This window comes from Stegostoma tigrinum, chromosome 29 (assembly GCF_030684315.1).
Source record: "Stegostoma tigrinum isolate sSteTig4 chromosome 29, sSteTig4.hap1, whole genome shotgun sequence".
In the NCBI taxonomy this organism is placed as follows: domain Eukaryota; kingdom Metazoa; phylum Chordata; class Chondrichthyes; order Orectolobiformes; family Stegostomatidae; genus Stegostoma; species Stegostoma tigrinum.
The window spans coordinates 23316830-23340915 of NC_081382.1; the positions used below are offsets into that span (position 1 = coordinate 23316830).

The 24086-nt window shown below is 42.0% G+C and overlaps 1 protein-coding gene across 6 annotated transcripts in view; it reads right to left on the reverse strand.

Annotated features, from left to right (window-relative positions):
- strbp (spermatid perinuclear RNA binding protein) overlaps positions 1-24086 on the reverse strand; it is a 227828-nt gene that overhangs the window by 20437 nt on the left and 183305 nt on the right. For all 6 annotated transcript variants that reach the window (XM_048559172.2, XM_059638313.1, XM_059638315.1 and 3 more), the window contains 4 exons: positions 20640-20807; positions 18023-18157; positions 8547-8687; positions 8041-8167 (listed from right to left, as the gene is read on the reverse strand). In XM_048559172.2, the coding sequence (XP_048415129.1) occupies positions 8041-8167; positions 8547-8687; positions 18023-18157; positions 20640-20807 (571 nt within the window). The remainder of the gene's footprint in view (positions 1-8040; positions 8168-8546; positions 8688-18022; positions 18158-20639; positions 20808-24086) is intronic.

Consider the following 24086-nt stretch of genomic DNA (forward strand, 5'->3'; position numbering starts at 1 on the left):
ATGGGGTTCTTGCAGAGCTGTGTCACTTTATACTGGAGGTTCTTCCAAGTCAGTTTCTTCTGAGCAAGGTTCATCCAGCCACTGATGTCTATATTCTTGAGATAAGTCTTCAAGGAGTCTTTGAAGTGCTTTCTTGGTCTTCTTGTTTGAGTGCCTTCCTTGAGCTGGGCAAAGATTTCAGCCTCAATACTGGTGCTACTGGCTCCTTCGAAGAGGTTGCTTGCTGTCCTTCCAGCTGACACAGAAACCAGTCTCAAACAGTACTGATGGTACTCCTCCAGAACCTTGGTGTGGCATCTAAACATAGTCCAAGTTTCAAAGCCATATAGGAGAATCCAAAAGACAAATGTCTGATGCAAAAAGATCTTGATATCAGTACAGATGTTATGCTCAAAGATTCTCATCCTTAAGCATCCAAAGGTGGTGCCTGCAAATTAGATGCAACATTGAATTTCCACATCAGTATCAGTTTTAGATGACAGGTGACTTCCCAGGCAGGGGAACAGGTGCACACTTAGGAGGATTTCTCCATTTATCTTAATGGAGGGATAGGCTGGAACCTGCCCTGGGACAGGATGGTAAAAGAACATTACTACTGGCATTGAGTTGTACTTCTGCCACTGTCTCAGCCTGAACTAGATACATGAAATCTCAGCATTCTTTTTAACTCAGCCTGAGCAGACATAGCCCTCTTCTTCTTAAAATCTATAGTCTGACAATTTTTTTTTAACCATTCTTCTTAAGTTCAGTGTCTAAATAAGAAGGATAATAAGAAATGTCAAAAAGTGTAAAAGGTAATTATGTAACAGGTTTCATAACCATTGGTCACCCGAAAAAGTGCTTCACGTCCAAAGAAATACTTGTGATATATGAAACGCAATCAATTCACAAGCACATAACCCATTCTAATGATGTCGAGTGTGGGTTAAATATTGACTAAAACACAGATAAATTCCTCGCTGTCTAAAAATAGTGTCACGGGATTTTTTATATTAATGAGGGAACAGACAGATCCTTGCTTTAATATCTCATCTGAAAGACTGCATCTTTGTCTTAGTGGTAAGGTCCTGGGGAGTGCTGCTGAACAGAGACCTTGAAGTGCAGGTTCATAGTTCCTTGAAAGTAGAGTCACAGGTAGACAGGATAGTGAAGGCGGCATTTGGTATGCTTGCCTTTATTGGTGACTGCAACGAGTATAGCAGTTGGGAGGCCATGTTGCAGCTGTACAAGACATTGGTTTAGATTGCTTTTGGAATACTGCATTTAACTCTGGTCTCCCAGCTATAGGAAGGACGTTGTGAAACTTGAAAGGGTTTAGAAGAGAGTTACAAGGATGGTGTAAGGGTCGAAGGTTTGAGCTAAAGGGTAGGCTGAGGCTATTTTCACTACTGCATTGGAGGCTGAGGGGTGACCTTACATTAGTTTTTAAAACCTTGAGGGGCATGGATGGGGTGAATAGCCAAGGCCTTTTCACCAGGGTAGTAGAGTCCAAAACTAAAGGGCAGAGATTTAAGGTTGAGAGAGGAAAGATTTAAAAGGGACACAAGGGTAACTTTTTCATAGAGGATGGTGCATGTGTGAAATAAGCTGCCAGAGGAAGTAGTGGGAGCTGGTACAATCAAAACATTTAAAAGGCATCTGTATGGGTATACGTATAGGAAGGGTTTAAGAGGATATGGGCCAAATGCTGGTAAACGGGATTAGATTAATTTAAGATATCTGGGCAGCATGGAGGAGTTGGACCGAGTGGTCTGTTTCCATGCTGTAGAGCTCCATGACTCTGTAACCAGAACTTCAACTTTGACTTTTATCGTCAACTCTTAGAAGGGACTGAAATCCTCTTTTTTTTTCTGATTCAGAGATGAGACTGTTACGGTCCAAAATGTGGCTTGTGTGCGCGTGTAAAATATACATAAAACTTTACACTTTGTCTTGGGATAGCAGAAAGTTGATCCTTTCTGAGCCAGGTTAATTGAAGTCAACCAATAAGAGTTTTTCTCCCACCCTGGTCACTTTGCCAATTTAGCAAGGGATGAACCAAAACATGACAGTAGTGAAATATCGGTGATGATACCACAGCATAAAAGTTATCTACAAATATTCTCTTCAAATTCTCAGAATTAACGCCCAACTGAGTGACATACCTATGGAACAACATTCTAGCAAGAATTACAATTGTCAGTAGAACTCTAAGCACTAAATTGGAATACGGAAAAAGTGAAAGACATTATGAGGAAGCTGTGTGTTATGGGGATCTTAACATTCGATGTATAATTTCATCAATCTAGCAACTAACTCTCTAAAAATAATAAGGAACTTCTAAATAACAAAATAGTTACCTATGTATAGTATCTTTGGATTGGCACGTATTTAATGTGCTGGTAGCAATGTAATGGTGATGTCACTAGATGAGTAATCTAGAACACCAAGAAATTCGCTATCCTTACCAGCTCTGGCCTACATAAGACTCTAGACCAACGGCAATGTGGTTAACTCTTAAGTGCCCACTGGCTATTAGAGATGGGAAATCAACGCTGGCCTAGCCAACAATACCCATATCACGTGAACAAATAAAAATATTCATTGAAATTAGTTGCCAAAAATCTCAAAGGCCCTGCATGACTTGTATTATAACTGAAAGCAGACTTTCCCATGAACAAAGTAATCAGCAACAATTTGATTCTAAATAAAATTCTCAATCCAGTTGCTAGGAATGTGAAAATGACACTTTGAGCCACATGTCAATTGCCTTTTTCTCCTTTCCCTGTACAGAAATGTCTGACCTCCAGATGGTAGCTCCCTTGATTACTACACATAATCATTGGCAGTGCAGCTTGAAGCTATAATCACTGGAAAAATAACCCATTTAACTGATTTGCCATAGATTAGTTTACATCATGTAACCCTGGGAGCCATGTAAATATAAATTTGTAAAATTGTAAAAATAGAACATTACAGCCCACCAGCAATGAATGTGCTGTTCCTGGAGTTCTGCATTGGCTATTGTTTCCAAGTTATGAACAAATAAGGTATATCTCCTACTGCTGGCACAAAATGATTGAAAAGTAAGCTGGAAGAAACAGCTGAATAATCACTGGGCATTTATTCACCTTGGGCAGCCAAATAAGTTAACCTTGATAAAGATAAACAACTGTTACTTTACTAAATGGTTAAACAAAATTTTGTTGGTTAATCTTTGCCATAGTTAGGCCAAGTGAAGAGTGGAAAGGATCAAGCAACCAGCAACGAATGCCTGTGAATTCAGAGTCTACAAATATGCGCTCAGCCAGCTTGCTGCCATACCCACCTATATCTGATGACTCTGACACCGTACTGAGAGACCAACAGCTTCAATTAAACCTGCTCGGCATTTCAGACTTTTGCTCAGCTTTAAGATGTCTTTTTACATGTCCAAATTTTCCACTGGCCTGACCGCTGTAATGCCAGCATAACTAGGAGTTGAGTACGGAGACCCTGTAGAATCGCCAGTGTACCACCCATTGAAGGAACTGCCTGGGAGATTGAGTTTCCTCTGGATAACCGCTCTACATCTAAAACCTTCACAGTCTCCACTGATGTTGGATCCACACCCAGCACCCCCAGTCCTAACCTGATATACACAGTCAACTCTAGACACAACCAGATGTGATCTGGCCTCCCAATCCATATTCCCACTTACTCCCCTTTCCCACTTCCAAACACCACAGCCAGACCTGACATCCTCAGACCTAATTTCTCCCACCCACCCCAATGTACCTCAAATACTGCATCACTTACCTAACCACCTGGGACTCCACTCCTTACTCATCTCACACCCTATCCCCTTCCCAGCTGGCACTCATTATCTGAATTCCTACCCAACTGGCATCCTACCTCTACTGCCATACCCTCTACTGGACTGGCATCCTGCTTACTTGGCACCCTATCATTTCTGCTTCCCTGCCTCTCGTTCAAGGGAAAAACACCCACCTGGCATCGTTCCTTCTGAGCAACATAACATCACAGTTATTTTATGTGCTTATGGTTTGATAGCAGCTGTTAGTGGTTGTCTGGAGCTTTAAATTTCAGAATACAGCAGCTGGCGCTGTGAGAAGGGGACATGGCTTGCCTTCCTCTGACAGTTCTGTTACAAAACGATTGTCAAATTACAAGTATGGTCCACGCTGGAGGTTTGAATCCTGCCAGATATCCAGAATATGATAGTGCTGGGTTGACTGGCTCGTTCGTGATTTCAAGGGTTCTTATGCTGTAGTGACAGAGTCCTTGCCTTAAGCCAGGAGGCCAACCTGTTCCATCTCTAAACAGGCTGACTAGAAAATATGTAACATCTCTCAAATTTAACTTTCCATGTTGCGATTTGTTTCAATACTGCAAGTTGTGAAATTTTCAACAATCGTTTTAAAATATGGTTTCTTCATTTATTTTCTCACTGGTTATCAAAATTAACAGAATCAGTTATTAATCTATTACCACTAATCTGATAATTTGAGATGAGACTTGTTTTGTAACTGTCTTCATAATATGAAAAGATCTAACCTAACTTTTGCATTCCTCCAGCGATACCCACAAGGTAAACGAATGTAGAAACTGATACTTCTATTGTAAATATTATTATTCTCAGCAACTTTAAAGATCCAGCAACTAGGCATCCATGAGGTGCAGTGGACCATCAAGAGAAACAACAATGACATTCACGCACCATTTGCAATCTCTTGGCCTGGCATATAACCTCTTACCATTACCATTCAGCCAGCAATCAACTCTACTTCAATGAAGAGCGCAGCAGGACATGCCAGGACCATTGAACAGATATTCTTAAAAACAAGGTGTCAACCTGGTGAAGCTAAAACACAGCACCACTTGCATGCCAAACAGCCAAAGCAGCCATGGGGTAGACACAGCTAAGCAATCCCACAAAGTGATCATATCTAAAATTCTGCCAATCCTGTTTCATTGCCATTCATGGCAGAATGTAAGTAACTAGGAGGACAGGGGTCCACAAATATCTCCCATCTTCAACAACAGGAGAACCAAGCACATCAGTGCAGAAGATTAAGTTAAATCATTTGCTTTAAGGAGCCTGAGCAAAACTGGAATGAATGGATATTGGGGACAAACTCTGCTGATTGGAGTCATACCTGGCATACAAGATGGTTGTGTCAGCTGGAGGTCAGTCATCTTGGCTCCAAGATATCTCTGCAGGAGTTCCTCAGGGTAGGTCCTAGGCCCAACTATCTTCAGCTGCTTCAATGGCCTTCCCTCCATCATTAGGTCAGAAGTGAGAATGGTCATTGCTTGGCATTTGTGTGCTGTGAATGTTATTTTATCGTTTGTCAGTCCAAGCCTGGATATTATCCAGATTCGGCTGGCTTTGAAAACAGACTGCTTCAGTATCTGAACAAATGGTGCTTAACGTTGTGCAATCGTGGGTGAACATTTTCACTTCTGACCTGATGATGGAGGGAAGGCCATTGAAGCAGATGAGATGGTTGGGCCTAGGACACTACCCTGAGGGACTCTTGCAGAGATGTCCTGGAGCCAAGGTGACTGACCTCCAGCAGACATTTCCCACAACACATCCCTCACACCCCGCCCCTGCCACAACCGCCCCCAGAGGATCCCCCTCGTCCTCACATACCACCCCACCAACCTCCGGATACAACGCATCATCCTCTGACACTTCCGCCATCTACAATCCGACCCCACCACCCAAGCCATTTTTCCATCCCTACCCTTGTCTGCCTTCCGGAGAGACCACTCTCTCCGCAACTCCCTTGTCCGCTCCACACTCCCCTCCAACCCCACAACACCCGGCATCTTCCCCTGCAACCGCAGGAAGTGCTACACTTGCCCTCACATCTCCGCCCTCACACCTATCCCAGACCCCAGGATGACCTTCCATATCAAACAGATGTTCACCTGCACATCTGCCAATGTGGTATATTGTGTCCATTGCACCGGGTGTGGCTTCCTCTACATTGGGGAAACCAAGCGGAGGCTTGGGGACCGCTTTGCAGAACACCTCCGCTCGGTTCGCAACAAACAACTGCATCTCCCAGTCGCATACCATTTCAACTCCCCCTCCCATTCGTCAGACGTCATGTCCATCATGGGCCTCCTGCAGTGCCACAATGATGCCACCCGAAGGTTGCAGGAACAGCAACTCGTATTCCACTTGGGAACCCTGCAGCCCAATGGTATCAGCGTCGACTTCACAAGCTTCAAAATCTCCCTTTCCCCTACTGCATCCCAAAACCAGCCCAGTTCTTCCACCCCCCCCACCCCACTGCATCCCAAAACCAGCCCAGCCTGTCTCCGCTTCCCTAACCTGTTCTTCACCCATCTCTTCCTCCCACCTCAAGCCGCACCTCCATTTCCTACCTACCACCCCATCCCACCTCCTTGACCTGCCCATCTTCCCTGGACTGACCTATCCCCTCCATACCTCCCCACCTATACTCTCCTCTCTACCTATCTTGTTTTCTCTCTGTCTTCGGTCCGCCTCCCCCTCTCTCCCTATTTATTCCAGTTCCCTCTCCCCATCCCCCTCTCTGAAGAAGGGTCTGGGCCCGAAATGTCAGCTTTTGTGCTCCTGAGATGCTGCTTGGCCTGCTGTGTTCAGGTATGCCAGTTATGACTCCAACCAGCAGACAGTTTGTTCCCAATATCCATTCATTCCAATTTTGCTGGGGCTCCTTAAAGCAAATACTTTAAGTTAATCTTCTGTACTGATGTGCTTGGTTCTACTGTTGTTGATGATGGGGGATATCTGTGGACCCCTGTCCTCCTAGTATTTTCATTGCCATGACAGGATGTGATGGCTACTCACTAGTTCTTAGTTTGGGGTCTGCTGTGGCCACTCAGTTCCTCACCTTAATTACAGAGTTTTTCCAAAAATGGACAGAAGAGCTAAAACTTCAGAGGTGAGCTTAGAGTGACTGCTCTTGATAGCAAGGCAGAATTTGGCAAGAGTCTGGCTTCAGGAGCTCTGGCAAAACTAGAGTCAATGGGATTAGTTGGGGAAGGCTCTCCACTGGTTGGAATCATACCTACTGCTAAGGAAGATGGTTGTGGGCGTTAGGGGTCAATTATTTCAGTCCGAGGACAACACCACATAAGTTCTTGGATAGAAATGCTCTAGATCAACCTGTTAAGAGATGTTATTACACAACACTGAAGCAGCTTGAACTTGAACACAGGCTTCCTGGCTCAGAAGTAGGGACATTAGCAGTGTGCCACAAGAACCCCAGTTCTCAAGGTAGTGTCCTAGGCCCAAACTGTCTTCAGCTGCTTCAATGACATTCCCACTATCATAAGGTCAGAAGTGCAGGGATGTTGGCTGATGGCCACGTAATGGTCAGCATCATTTGTGACTTCAGATCCTGAACCAGGCTGCGGCCACATGCAGCATGGCTTCAAACTACATCTAGATTTGGGATGATAAGTGACAATTAACTATACAAGTGCCAGGCAATGACCATCTTCAACAAGAGAGAATCTGCCATCAACACATGAAACTCAATGACACACCACAGCTCAATCCTCTCCCATCAACATCCTGAGGGCTACCATTGCTAGAAAGTGAACTGGATAAGCCAAATAATTACTGTGGCTACAACAGCAGGTCAGAGAGCAGGAGCTCAGTGGCAAGCAATTCACATCCTGACTCATTCAAGCCTGCCCACTATCTACAAGGCTCAAGTCAAGAATGTGATAGAATACGCATTATTTGTCTGGATAGATTTAGGTGCATCAAGCAATCAAGAAGTTCAAAGTTTTCCAGGTAGTAGATGCATGACAGCACCAGCTGAAGTTCCCCTCCAAGCCAGACAACATTGTGACTCGGAATTGAATTGCTGTTCCTTCATTTTGTGCATTCAAAATCCTGCAGTTCAAGGAGTGCAGATAACTTAACACCATCATCTCTATGGCAATTAGAGATAAGCAATAAATGCTGGCTAGCCAGTTGCACCAACATCCCATGAACAAAGAAAATAATTTGCAACTTTTAAGAAACAGCTATTTTGCAACATTCCATACCTGGTGTCAGATATCCTGGAGCAGCTGTTACTGCTGCTCCTGCAAATGCTCCTCTGCTCAAGGCCCCCCTGCCTCTGCCTCTGAGAGTCTGGACTGCAGCTGCTGGAGTAGGAATTGGACCCTTAGCCTTCACAAAATAAAACACAAAATGCTTAAATTAATCTGAAACAAATGATTTTTAATGTATCTATTGAAAAATAATCAAAGCAGCATAATTTCAGCTTTTGAAGGAATCAATCCGTTATGGGGTAGTTAAATAACACACATTCCACTTGCAGAGTTTAAAGCACATTTGCAGAATTTATAAGAAAGTTACATAGAAATGGCGTAGAAGTTGATAAAATTGCAGGAAAATTACTTAAAGCATCTATATGGCTTTTGGACAGGTAAATATATTTCTTGATGCTTTGAATAAAAACTGTTTGCATGTTATGTGTGATCAAACACTAACTTAACTCACATTACTAAATACTGAAGCAGCAGCAAGTAAATAATAGAAACTTTACCGGAGGAACCGTCCTCTTTTTCTTGTTGTTTGCAGCACTTGGACCAGAAAACAATCTTTCAAGCGCTGCTAAAGCAGCACTGGCTTTTGCGACTTTCTTATTAGGACCTGCTCCCTTGAATTTCTGACCATCTACTTCCACCTACAAAGAAAATGAGAATTATTAATTAGATGGCAGTAAACAGGAGTACTGCTATACAGTACAATTTTGGGGTGTAAATTCATAACTCTCTGAAAGTGGCAATACATGTAGATAAAGTGGTAAAGGCTGCATACAGAATACTTGCCTTCATTCGCTAGAGCACAGAACATTAAAGTCGGTGAGTCATGTTACAGTTTCTTCGGGCAAACTTGGAGTATTGTGTGCAGTTCTGGTCACACACGAAAGGAAGAACGTGGTGGTTTTGCAGACCGTATAAAAGAGGGTTAAGCAGGATGTTGCCTCAGTTGGAGTGTATGAAGTACAAAGCAGAGGTTGGACAAATTTGGATTGTTTACACTAGTGGCAGCTGTTGAGGGGTGACCTGGTAAGAAATATGTAAAATTATGAGGCATCGATAGGGTGGGTGCTTGGCGTCTTTTTCCCAGGGTGGAAATGTCAAATACTAGAGGGCACAGGTTTAAGGTGAGAAGGGGAAAGTTTGGAGGAGATGTACAAGGCAAGTTTTTTTGTTTACACAGAGCATTAAGTGCCTAGAATGCAAGGTAGGAGGTAGAAGTAGATGATATGTTAGCGAAGTTTAAGAGGCATTGAGGCAGACACATCAGCAGTATGGACCACGTGCAGGTAGATAGATTGGGATTAATTTACAGTGGCATCACAGACAGCTCTAATATGGTGGGCTAAAGGGCCTGTTCCTTTGCTGTGCTGTTCTAGGTTCTAGATCCAGTAAAACGTATTAGATACTTAGGGAAAACAAATTACTTCTGGCTCATACCTCTAATTCATTATGGTAAACTGTCTGTAGTCTGAACTGCAATTGCTGCCAAGGATGTGTAATGTACTTAAGGCATCAAATGAATCAATAGCAATATTTATTCATGCCCGTAATGAGAATTATTATATTTACAAATCACTTCAGTCAAAAGCGAAACCACGCTCAGATTTGTTCAATTTCTTAAAAAAAAAGTGCAAGTATGCATATATACAAAAACTGGATTTAGAATAATAAGCATATGCAAGTCCAACAACTGCATCATAAGCCAATTAAAGGAGTTCTATTGTTAAAAATTTCACCATATAAGCATATGGAGATGAAATGATAATCTTTCTGTAAGTTGTATATAAAGTTTTTTTTTCCCAACCATGTGTTGAAGATTTTAAAGTATTTTAGCTTCCATGTTTCAGAACACTCTAATAATGAGCCTTGGCCCTCATACTCAAGTGTTTTCAACTGAGATAACTAGATATATTTCAACTGTGTCGAGGAAACAAAAAAAAATCATCAGTTCAATTCAATTTTTGCTTCATACTTCTGATTTGGGCACGAAGCTGAAAATAAACAGTGTACCTTGTAAAGCTCCTGGTCTTCTGATGGATGTTCCTGTGTTGCAAGCCAACAGGCAGAGCAAGCAACTCCTTTGGATATTGTAAAATGACTGTACTATTGTGGTAGGAAGAATCTATTCACCTCAAGACTTGGTCTTGGCACTGAATTAGCTAGGTTGCAATGTCAGTAGTTTTCATGGTTAAGAGGAGCTTGATGAAGGCACTAGGGGATTGGAGCCAAATTAGCTTTATGGACAAAGGAAAAGGATGGAAATAGCACAGAGAATGGAACAGATGATCCCAGTATTGCAGCAAATTCTTCTTGGAGGTGCTAGGCAGGTAGGGTTTTAAGATAGGGTTAGTGGTAGAGAAGAGAAATCTGTGGTAGTCTTTACTCCACAATGATTCTAGACAGAAAGTGTAATTTTGCTAGAGGAGAATGAAACCCAACAGCACTCAAAATTATTCAGCCAGGAGTACTGATGTGGCTAAACCAGTTTCCACCGCAGATATATAAAAGATTGCTCCCTCAAATATAAAGGAGTGCAAAGTGGAAGTCAGTTCTTGGGGCTCAAATGGATTTTGGAGATAGTAAATACATTAGAAGGGGATGGAAAACAAAGTTTAAATTATGAGGGAGTGGTCTAGCAGACTGACAATTGCAGGAGCATTATAATGAACAGAGAGTCAAATATTGGGATTCAGAAAATGCAGTGGAGTGATTTGGATGTGACTATCATTTTCATCCAGCAGAAACCCAGAAGTGGGTGAGGTTGGAACAGAATATACATATGATAAATAATGCCAGCGAATGATCAGAAATGGTCGTATCTGAGGTTGTTGACTTGCTCGCCGAGCTGGCTTGTTTTTGTTCAGACATTTCATCACCATGCTAGGTGACGTCATCAGTGGAGCTTCCAATGAAGCAGTGTTATTCTACTTGGCTTGGAATTTATACTGTCCAGTGTGTTACGGTGAATACTGTCATTTCCGGTTTTGATTTGTATGGGTGTGTATATGGGGTCCAATTCTATACATTTGTTCATTGAAGTATGGGTGGAGAACCATGCCTACAGGAATTCCCGTGCGTATTTTTTTCTGGCTTGGGCTACTATAGTTACTTTGTCCCAGTTACACTGATGGCCTTCACTGACTGAATATACCGATATTAAGGAGAATTCACCGTGCCATTTTGCTGCTGGTTGACGTTCATGTATGTTCATGCTAGTTTCCTTCCTGTCTGTCCAATGTAATGTTTGTGGTAGTCAGTGCATGGTATATTGTAAACCTTGTTTGTTCTGCATGTTGTGGGAATGAGGTCTTTAATCCTTATAAGCATTTGTCAGAGTGGCTGTGGGCTGTGTGTCATCATGATTCCTCGTGGTCTTAGCAGTCTTGTTGTCAGTTCCGATATGTTCTTGATGTAGGGCAGTGTGGCCAGTGTGTTAGGGTGTACTGTGTCCTCCCGTTATCGTCTGTTTTGTAGGTATCTGCGGATGAAGTTGCAGGGATATCCGTTTAAAGCGAGGATCTTGTATAAGTGGTCCTCCTCTTCCCTGCATAGTTCTGGAGTGTTACAGTGTCCTGACCTGTTTAAATAATGTCCCAATGCAGCTTCATTTGTGGACACTGGAATGGTTGCTCTGGAAGTTGAGGATTCCTATGGAACAAATACTGAACAAAATGTCTAAACAAAAACAAGCCAGTCAACAACCTCATCTGTAACTCAAGCTAAAGATCTTTGCCAAAACTTTAAAAGGTCCTGTCTTCGTTGGAGTTCAGGTTTATCGGTTGCCACAAATAGGAATCGTCTTGGAGAAAAAGACGAAAGGGAGGGCATCAGGTCAGTAAAAGAAGCTTGATTTAGAACATTTTTTAGAACTCAGAATTCCTATAGTGTGGAAACAGACCCTTTGGCCCAACAAGTCCACGCCGACCCGCAGAGTATCCCACCGAGACCCATCCCCCCATAACCCATCTAATCTACACATCCCTAACACTATGGGCAATTTAGCATGGCCAATCCACTAGCATGCACATCCTTGGACTGTGGGAGAAAACTGGAGCACCCAGAAGAAACCCACACAGACACTGGGAGAACGTGTAAACTCCACACAGACAGTCGCCTGAGAGTGGAATCAAACCAAGTCCCCTGATGCTGTGAGGTAACAAGTGCTAGCCAATGAGTTGATGCCCAGCTGCAAAAAGTGAGGAAACCTTTGGGTGTGGGTGGCCTCGGGGACAGTTGTTGCAAGCTCAGAGCATGGATCAGCTCTTGGCAATGGGATATTACAGCCATAACAGAAACAGGGCTGAGAGAAGGGCAGGTTTGGCAGCTCAATGTTCCAGGATACAGAAGCTGCAGGCATGACAGAAATACAAGAAAGCAAAGGAGGGGGAGTTGCTTTTTTGATAAGGAAGGGCATAACAACAGTGCTCAGAGAGGATATTCTTAAGGAGTCTTCAAATGAGGTCATTTTGTTAGAACTTAGAAAAATGAAGGGGCTGTCACTCTGTTGGGACTGTATTAAAGGCCCCCAAATAGCCAGTGGGTACCAGAGGAGCAGATTTGTACAGAGATTGCAGATACCTACAGGAATAATACAGTAGCATTACTTGGAGATTTTAATTTCCCTTGTATTGACTGGGCCACCCAGAGTGTAAAGGGCATTGATGGGGTGGAATTTGTCAAACGTAACCAATAAGGTTTCCTAAATCGATATGTAAAGGGCTCTATTCAGGAAGGTGCAACACTGGACTTCCTTGTAGGAAAATAGGCTGGCAAGTGGCTGAAGAGTTAGTCGGAGAGCACTTTGGTCAGTGCCCATAACTCTCTAAATTTTAACACAGTTACAGAAAAAATATAGGACCGGTTCATAGGTGAAGGTGCTGAACTGGAGCAGGGCCAATTTTAGGGCCATGAGGTAGGATTTAACAAAGCTCGACTGGGTGAGATTGTTTGAAGGAAAAGGAACGACTGGAAAATGGCAGGCTTTTAAAAGTGTGATATCAAGAGTCTGGAGTCTGGGGACAGTATGTCCCTGTTAGGTTGAAGGGAAAAGCTAGGAGGTTGAGGAATCCCTGGCTGATGAGGCTCATTGAAGGTCTGGTCAGGTAAAAGAAGGTAGTATACATTGGGTTTAATCTAAAATCGGGCTCAAATGAATCCCTAGATGATTATAAAAAGTGTAGAAACACACTTAGGAGGGAAATCAGAAGAGCAAAAAGACTGTATGAGATGGGTCTGGCAGATAAAAGGTTAGAGACGATCCCAAGTAGTTCTATAATTAATAGTAAAAGGGGGAGAACAGGTCCTCTTAAAGAATAGCCTAGGTGTTGATGTGGAGCAACAGGAGATGGGTAAGATTTTGAATGAATATTTCTCTGCAGTGTTTACTGAGGAGAGAATCATGGATGCAAAGGAAATAAGTGAAACAAGTTGGGACGTTTTGGTCTGCATACACATTACTAGAGAGGTGGTGTTAGCAACTTTAAAGCACATTGAGATGGATAAACTGATAAAGCCCCTAGGCCTGTTCAAGCTCATGCTTGGATATTGTGGGAGGCGAGGGCAAAAATTGCAGAGACCTTGCACAGATTTTTGTTTCACCTTTTGTCACTGGTGAGGTTCCAGAACACTAGACAGCGGCTAATATTGTTCAAGATAATAAATTGTGAAGCTGGATGAACACAGCAGGCCAAGCAGCATCTCAGGAGAACAAAAGCTGACGTTTCAGGCCTAGACCCTTCATCAGAGGGGGATGGGGAGAGGGAACTGGAATAAATAGGGAGAGAGGGGGAAGCAGAACGAAGATGGAGAGAAAAGAAGATAGGTGGAGAGGAGAGTATAGGTGGGGAGGTAGGGAGGGGATCGGTCAGTCCAGGGAAGACGGACAGGTCAAGGAGGTGGGATGAGGTTAGTAGGTAGGAGATGGGGGTGCGGCTTGAGGTGGGAGGAAGGGATGGGTGGGAGGAAGGGATGGGTGGGAGGAAGGGATGGGTGAGAGGAAGAACAGGTTAGGGAGGCAGAGACAGTCTGGACTGGTTTTGGGATGCAGTGGGGGGAGGGGGAAGAGCTGGGCTGGTTTTGGGATGCGGTGGGGCAAGGGGAGATTTTGAAGCTGGTGAAGTCCACATTGATACCATTGGGCTGCAGGGTTCCCAAGTGGAATATGAGTTGCTGTTCCTGCAACCTTCGGGTGGCATCATTGTGGCACTGCAGGAGGCCCATGATGGACATGTCATCTAAAGAATGGGAGGGGGAGTGGAAATGGTTTGCGACTGGGAGGTGCAGTTGTTTATTGCGAACCAAGCGGTGGTGTTCTGCAAAGCGGTACCCAAGCCTCCGCTTGGTTTCCCCAATGTAGAGGTAGCCACACCGAGTACAATGGATACAGTATACCACATTGGCAGATGTGCAGGTGAACCTCTGCTTAATATGGAAAGTCATCCTGGGGCCTGGGATGGGGGTGAGGGAGGTGGTGTGGGGGCAAGTGTAGCACTTCCTGCGGATGCAGGGGAAGGTGCTGGTGTGGTGGGGTTGGAGGGCAGTGTGGAGCAAACAAGGGAGTCATAGAGAGAGTGGTCTCTCCGGAAGGCAGACAAGGGTGGGGATGGAAAAATGTCTTGGGTGGTGGGGTCGGATTGTAGATAGCGGAAGTGTTGGAGGATCATGCATTGTATCCGGGAGGTTGGTGGGGTGGTCTGTGGGAATGAGGGGGATCCTCTTTGGGCAGTTGTGGCGGGGGCGGGGTGTGAGGGATGTGTTGCGGGAAATGCGGGAGACGCGGTCAAGGGCATTCTCGACCACTGCGGGGGGAAGTTGCGGTCCTTGAAGAACTTGGACATCTGGGATGTGCGGGAGTGGAATGCCTCATCCTGGGAGCAGGTGCGGCGGAGGCGGAGGAATTGGGAATAGGGGATGGAATTTTTGCAGGAGGGTGGTTGAGAGGAGGTGTATTCTAGGTAGCTGTGGGAGTCAGTGCGCTTGAAATGGACATCAGTTACAAGCTGGTTGCCCGAGATGGAGACTGAGCGGTCCAGGAAGGTGAGGGATGTGTTGTAGATGGCCCAGGTGAACTTGAGGTTGGGGTGGAAGGTGTTGGTAAAGTGGATGAACTGTTCAAGTTCCTCTGGGGAGCAAGAGGCGGGTCCGATACCAGTTCCCATTATCTATGGGTAATATTGTTCCACTGTTTAAGAAAGGTAGCAAAGGCAAGCCAGGGAACCACAGAGATAACAAGGTGTAGAGCTGGATGAACACAGCAGGCCAAGTAGCATCAGAGGAGCAGGAAGGCTGACGTCCCGGGCCTAGACCCTTTTTCAGAAATTTCTGAAGAAGGATCTAGGCCTGAAACGTCAGCCTTCCTGCTCCTCTGATGCTGCTTGGCCTGATGTGTTTGTCTAGCCCTAGACCTTGTAATCTCAGATTCTCCAGCATCTGCAGTTCTTACTATATCTGAAACAATTTTAACCCCACCAGGGAACTACAGACCAGTCAGCCTAACATCAGTGGTAGGCAAGTTATTGGAGAGGATACTGAGGGACAGGATCAACCAACATTTGGATAGTCAAGGTCTGATTAGGGATAGCTAACATGCATTTGCGTGCAAGTCACTTCTTACAAATCTTTTGGAGCTTTTTGAAGAGGTAACCAAGAGGATGGTTGTGGGTAGGGCATTGGTCACATGGGATCCAGGGTTAGCTGGCTGATTGGATTCAAAATTGGCTCAACCGGAGGAAGCACAGGGTGACAGGTGATGGTTGTTTCTTTGGCTGCAGGCCTGTGACTAGTGGTGTGCCACGGGGTCAGTGCTGAAAACTCTTGTTTGTAATTTACATAAATAATCTGGATGTAAATGTACGAGGGATGATTAGTAAATTTGGGGATGATACAAAATTAGGTGGTATCATTGATAGCGAAGGTGGGTATCAAAAATTACAGACAGATCTTGATAAGATGGGGAAAATGGGCTGAAGACTGGCAAATGCAATTCAATACAGAGAAGTGTGAGGTGATGCACTTTGGAAAGTCATACCAAGGGTGGACTTACATAGTAAGTGTTAAATTCCTGAGGAGTGTTGTGGAATGGAAGGAGCTAGGAGTACAAGTATGTGGCTCGTTGAAAGCAGCATCGTAGGCAGACAGGGTGGTGATGATGGCATTTAGCATGCTGGCCCTCATCAGTCGAGGTACTGATTACAGAAGTTGGGACATTATGTGGCAGCTGCATAAGTCATTGGAAAGGCCACACTTGGAGTATTGTGTACTGTTTTGGTTAGCCTATTATAGGAAAGACATAATTAAACTGGGAAGTGTACAAAGATGATTTACGAGAATGTAAATCAGGCCTACTCGGATTAAGTTTACTCCTTGGAACATAGGAAAATGAGGAGTAACCTTATTGAGATATATGACTTAGTACCCAACCACATCTGAAGAGATGAACGAAGGGGCAGGGCAAGAAACAGGTGACTTCACAAAGATATTGGAAATAGCCAAATTTAAGATGTTATTAAGCAACATCCTTGCAACTGACCTCAGGGGAAATTACAAACGATGGGTTTCATTCACCCAGTAAAATTGCTGCCCATAACGAGCATCAATGGCACAAGCAATCAAGCTGTACCATGTTAAATCTTCCTTTTAAAAAAAAATGGATACTTGGTTCATGTATAAACCTCCATATTACAATAAAATAATTTTGACTGACATTTCAGAAAATACTGCTTGCATTAACAAAAAGGGCATTAAACTCATGGCATAATTTTAAAAATTTTGTTCATTGGATGAGGGCATTGCTGGCTAGGCCAGCATTCATTGCCCAGAGGGCAGTTCAGAGTCAACCACATTGCTTTGGGTCTGGAGTCACATGTAGGCCAGACCAGTTAAGGGTGGCAGATTTCCTTCCTTAAAAGGGGCATTAGTGAACCAGATGAGTTTTTGTGACAATTGACAATGGATTCATCATCATCAGAATCTTAATTCCAGACTTTGTTTTTGTTCAATTCAAATTCCACCATCTGCCATGGCAGGATTCAAACTCCAAGCTCAGAAACAAACCTGAGTCTCTGGATTAACTGTCCAGCAATAATACCACTGAGCCATCCACATAACTTTATACTATGAATCCTTTCCTAGTCAGAAGTATGCAACAGAGGGGACTCCGTAACTGTTATCATTGCACAAGTATAGTTGGGCAGCACAGTGGCTCAGTGGGATTGCTGTCTCTCAGTGCCATGGATCCGAGTTCGACTCCACTCTAAGGCGACTGTGGGGAGCTTGCACGTTCTCCTGGTGTCTGCTTGGGTTTCCTCCAGGTACTCCAGTTGCCTCTGAGTCCAAAGAAGTGAGCTTTGGACAATGTAGCATGGCAAATCCACCAATAGCTTCCAGGGATGTGCAGGCAAGGTGGATTAGCCTTGGGAAATGCAGGATTACAGGGATAGGGTAAGTAGGTGGGTCCAGATAGGACATTGTTTGGAGGGTTGGTGTCAACTCGATGGGCTTATTAGCCTGCTTCCACACTGTGGGTATTCTAATGATTCTATGCCTAGGTAATCGTCAGCTATATTTGGCTCAGACAACATAAATCAATGCACATAGGATGAAACATCAGGTAAATATTAAAATTTCAAACCAGATGTGTAATTGTAAACTTCGGATATTGCAATCCAGCCCGAGCATATGAAGAGATAACGTTGATATATCTTTTAAACAAAGCAGACACAATTACATTCAACTGTCTGCTGCAATGAACAAAAGCAGTACACTGATCAGCTCACAGGCATTGCTAAACAAATAAAATCAAGGTGACTATTATTATTAGTATTTTGAATACATTTTTTAAAACAATATGCAATGACTTATCAGTCCCTAAAATTAGGTTTGAAAACTAAATGCATTAAATTCTAAAATACTTCAACACTGTAAACCCAAAATAACAACCAGTATAAACAAATATTTGCATTATTAATTTCTAACATACCTCCATTACGAAGCGTTTGTCATGACTACCACCAGTTTCAGATATTAATTCATATTTCAAACCTCTCCTCTTTTCATTTAGCTCCATAACCGGATTTTTTCCGCTGGCAGTTAGGATAGGGCCCTGTGTTCTCATCTAAATGTGAAACAAAACAAATGAACAAAATATTTAATTCACCATCGCATAGTCTGATACGAACAGCAAGCAATAAAATAAATCTATTCAGAATTTGCGTTCACATTGGACTTTGTCTCCTTCTATTCATCTGTTTACTTATTGATTCCTGGCGACTCCTAGCCATTCTGGGAAGGTTAGCAACCCTACCAATTGCTTTTCCAACATATACTTTCTCAGTACATTTAGTACAGTCACATAATATAAAAGTACTAGCATATTTGTAACATCTTATCACATCTATCATCTATTACATCTCAAGGGATGTCACGGACAAATTACTTCCATCATTTCAAATATCTAATTTTATGGTAGGGCCCCAAAGCTACAATGCAATGTCATCGTTTAGAATATGGAAGACACAGGACCTGCAAGTTAATGATCCTCTTCACATTTTAAGAACCTGTAGAAAAGCTGGTTTCAGCTATATTATGTAGGCTAGTATTTCCTTCCACACTAGCATGCCAACATTTATGTTCTTACACCTGAAAGATAATTAACTGCTACAGGCTCATAGCTAGGATTTTGCATGTCAACCAGCTGCATCTTGCTCAACCACCTGGTGATTTGCAGTAGTGCATGAAGCCCATTTGCTAAATTGTTTTTTTTAAAATCTGGTCAAATTTGAAGGGTTTAATAAATATGAATTCAAACGTTATTTGTGGGCGACACAAACTACAATTGCCAGCATTTCAAACAGAGAATTCATATGTCATGTGGGGAGTGGATCAGGTGAAATGCAAGACCCTCAAGGTCTCAGAGGCACCTGGGATGGAAGAACTTCAAGAATATGATGTGCTCACATGGTGTTTCTCAAACCCATTTCCTTCTTGTTTGATGCAAGTCAAAAACTAAATTCTACTGAAGACAACAAAAACTGTTTCCCTTAACATAAGTAGGACAACTTTATCAGAAGAAAATCAAGGCTTCCAATGCTGTTTTTTGCTGCATGAGCGTGGTGAAATAATAACTGAGCAGTGCTACTGGTCCACACCTTTGAAATTTTAGCCTGTAATAAACACTGAGAAGGGTTATTTGTGCTAATTAACAACTTGTAGAAAGTTTGAAATCTAGCTCTGCACATTATGTAAACATTTTGAAATAAGCTATGGTCAGTACTTTGTTCTGAGCAGTAATTATTCTTCTGAAGTTTATATTCTACAGGAAATATTTTTCATTTCGCATGCAGCATCCACATCAAACACTGCTGATTAGACATATCACAGATCATGACAATCTACCTAAACTTTAGAACCAGGAACAACAACTCCGACTTTACCTCAGTATAACATTTCAATTTCTCCTGATCACTAGATACTTAAAACAAATTCATTTGGCAAACTGGTACGTAATGAGAAATGGCCCTTTTGCTGAAAACTCGGGGAATGTGCTGCATTTGAAAATTATCTCCTCGTTTGGCAGCTATAAAGTCTAATATTAAAGAAATATTCGTAAAGCTAATCTTGGTGGGTGGGCTTGGGGTTGCTGTTCATGAAGTAAAATTTCTTGACTGGTTATGTGGCTGGCTGGTTCAGAAATTATACAATATAATGGTGGTCCAAGCTGGGTGAAGGCATAATGCTAGGTTCAGTATTAAAAGCAGTTTCAACTTGCTTATCGGCAAAAAAAATTCATGCTAAAGTGATCAAATTGAAAATTTTTTCAGGTGCCACGAAGGATGAACTAGATGTACAATAGACGTATTTTATTTTTCATCCTGAAGTTTGAGAAAAAAAAATCTCAATTTGCAGTTGAAGTATAAGAAAGGTATTTTAGTTCAACTTGCTCATTCCATTATTGATGATTTGACCAAATAATTTTGAATTTATTCCCCAAATCATATCCACCACATTTTCAGAAGTTGATCATTTGCTTTTGAATGTTGTTTGCCGAGCTACAATTAAATGCATTAAGTGGCAATCAAATTTTGCCACTTTAGATGTTGAGGCAATCAAAAATACTCCAGCAACTCAATCAGTCAAATTTAACTCAAATATATCGCACCTTTACTAATTCTGCTTGTATTATTAAACATTAATCATTTTTTTCGTTCATCTCTTTAACTTGAAATACAGATGGAGCTTGAACGGTTCCCAATCTATGCTATTATCCAAAGGTAATTAATTTGCTTTGTTTCATAAGCTTCTAGGGAAATCGTTATTTGCAACTCTAAAGCACATATACTTGCAAATGTACATCTTGGTTTCTGACTGTCCAACTGCAAACTTTGAAGAACATGGTAACCAGCTATCTCCACCGTGATTATTTTCAAGGAAACAAGTATTGAAAAGAAAATAATATTTAGTTAAATATTATACACAATAAATTCCAAATTTATTTAACCCAACACAAAGCAAATAGTTTAAAAAGTGTGAAATATCATTGCAAAATAAACTGATTCTTTACACCATTTGTGAATAATTAGATATTGGAAATCTGGCACCTCCAGAGTATTGGTACTAGCAGCAGCAGCACAGCCAACTGTGTCATTGCTGGAATTTGTAGAAACAGTTTCATTCTTATCATCGCCTGAGGACTTTTCTTCCATTTCCTGAGATTCAAAACCCATCTTCAAATCCATACCTGTTGGGCAGCCCATTGCCTGTAGTACCTGGAATAATAAAAAAAATTTAAAAATTCTGACTTCAGAAGTTTAGTGTCTTCTTCCCCCACCAAATGGAGGAACTCAAAAGATTTCATTTAACTATCAGGCCAATTACACAGATCAATTCACTACTACTATTTCTTTGCCCTTGGAAGGTGGCAACACTGACAAGAAATCTAGTCACCGATCTAGTTAATCTGGAATCTCAGAAGTCGGCCTGGTTGGGGTTGTCGGGTCCTTGTTTCAAAACACAAATGGGTTATAAAATAATCCAGTAGCTTTCATGATACTCACCAAAATTAACAAATTTTCTGAATTAAATTGTGCAACTTGCCATGATGTGTAGACTGTTACCCCATTACCATTATCATAACAAATAGGGCATTAAAATATATTATTCATAAATTTGTGCCTTTTAATAGAAACCTGATAATAATAAAATAGCTTGTTGCTTTGAAAATAGGACTGCTATTGTCAACTGCAGAGTATCCAAACAAAGAATATTTGAGATCATTATTGATTCTGTAAAACATTACATTAATTAAGTACAAATTTAATTGGTCATTGGATAAACATGTGGATGATAATGGAATAGTATAGGTTAGATGGGCTTCAGATTGTTGCACTGACCTGTGAAACCATCGAGGGCCGATGGGCCTGTACTGCGCTGTAATGTTCTATGTTCTAAAAGAGTACTGTTTTAAATTTGCACTTCCTGCTGAAATGGAGCAGTGGATTGATTAAAAAAAGATAACTGGGCAACTTTTTTGTCTGGCTAGTTAAATTCTTACTGCGTCATACTATTCAAGGGTATGGGTATAGTGCATGCAAGTGGGACTAGTGTTAGTAGTTATATATTTCTGGTGGTACAGAATGGATGGGCCAAAGGGCCTCTCTTTGTACTGTATAATTCTATGAATCACTAATTGCATATTAATGAACATGAAGCAGTTTCAATCATTAGAATTTTATGCTTGAATCTAGTACCAATTGAGATGGTCAGCTAAAATATAGCCTTGAACTCATATCTGCTCCTCTCACATTTCAACACACGTTCTTCCTTTATTGTTCACACACCTTGGAACATGAGAAATTTGCAGGTAGGTTGCTAAATCACATTAATTTTTCACTGTGGCAGTATTTCCAAGAGATACATAGGATGTCTGTCTTTGAGAGAGACCTAGGGCCATTCTATATTTGTAAGAAAACTGAAGGATCTCAAAAGGACCTTAGCCGCTAATATTCAAACCCATAATGAAAGCATTCCTTCGTGAAATTGTTCAGCAACAGACAACATGAATTTAACAGGCATCTTAATTGAATTGATAAGGGAATTAAGGAATACAGGAGAACGTACATGGCACAGCATCAGGCAAACCTAAATAAAAAAACCTGGTGAAACTACAAAAGCAGGATTATCTGGGTGCCAAACAGCTTAAGCAGCGAGTGACAGATTGAGCTGTCTGTCACAACCAAGAGACCAAATTTCAGTCCAGCCATATCCACCTGTTATTGGTCGTGGACAATTAAACAAACCTCCACAACATTCCCATCCTCTACAATCCTCAGCACAACAATACAAAAGATAAGGGTGAAGCATTTGCAATGATTTTCAACCAGAAGTGCCAAGTGAATTGTCAATCTCAATCTCCTCCAGAGCAGTCTTCAACTTGATTCACTCCACGTTATCAAGAAATGGCTAGGTACTGTACATTGAAAAAGCTATAGGCCTTCACAACATATGAGCAATAGTACTGACGACCTGTGCTCCAGAACTTAATGTGTGCCCATCCCAGCCAAACTGTTCCAGTACACATCAACAGAGGCATTACTCCCAGGTATGTTCTGTACATAAAATCAGGATGAATACAACCCAGCCTTTTAGCACTCTATCGGTGCATTCTTGATCAGTGAAGTAATGGAAGGCATCAACAATGCTATCAAGCAGTACTGGCTTGATAATAACTGCTTACTGATGCTCAGTATAGGTTCTGTCTGGGCCACTCAGATCCTGACCTCATTAAGCTTTGGTTCAAAATGAACAAAGGAGCTGAATTCCAGAGATGATGTGAGAGTGGCTGGTCTAGACATCAAGGCCCATTTGATGAAGCATGGCATCAAGGATCCCTGCAAAACAGGATTCAAATCGGTATCAGGCAAAAACCTCTCTGCTGGTTCGACACATACGTGGCACAAAGGAAGATGGTTGTGGTGGTTGAAGATCAGTCAACTCAGTAGCAACGAACAAATTAATTTTTTTGACTAGTTATGAAAAAGCAGACGTTCATTTGAAATACTGAGTCAATACTGCAGAATGTGGGTTATGTAGTAAATAGCCCCACACAAAGCTCTTGGTCTCAGCTATACCACCAAGAATGTGAAAAGAGTAGAAAAATTGCAAGGTATGTATTGACCAAGCTATAGTAGTTTCACAATAACATTGATGGAAATGTGAAAAGAAATAGGATGATTCTTGGTTATTAACAAAGTTCAGTGAGCAAGACTTTCAAAAAAAGGGATTTCAGTGCAGTTTTGGCCAACCCAACATTATATCACGCAAATTGACTGAAAACCACAAAATTCTTTCTACTCCATCCGAATAAACAGTTTGCACTTTACATGCAAACTTTCACTACCCAGTTTTTTTTAAAGAATGCAAATATTGTTCATACTCTCATTCCAAACCAAGTGCTATGTCTTATTAGAGATAATGGGAACTGCAGATGCTGGAGAATTCCAAGATAATAAAATGTGAGGCTGGATGAACACAGCAGGCCAAGCAGCATCTCAGGAGCACAAAAGCTGACGTTTCGGGCCTAGACCCTTCATCAGAGAGCCTCTCTGATGAAGGGTCTAGGCCCGAAACGTCAGCTTTTGTGCTCCTGAGATGCTGCTTGGCCTGCTGTGTTCATCCAGCCTCACATTTTATTATCTTTCTATGCCTTATTGTTGGTTCTTAATCCAAGTACCAGCAACAGGAATAACAGGCATACGTGTTTTCATTTCAGTAAAGTAGATGTAAAACTTCCGCACAATTGGCCCTAATTTGGAACATAATTAGTTCACAACCAGTGCTGAGAACTGCATATTTCCTCTCACCATGTCAAAGATTATATATAAACTTAATCAGTATTTTCCACACAAATATTCACATTACTCTGCAGTTTACTGTTGCAGAATTCCTGCATTACAATTGGCCCAGTTGATGTGGTTTTGCCACTGATCTTTATTAAGGCTTTAACTTCTGGTTCGGCACTTAGTATCATTAATTCTCTTTCAAGATAT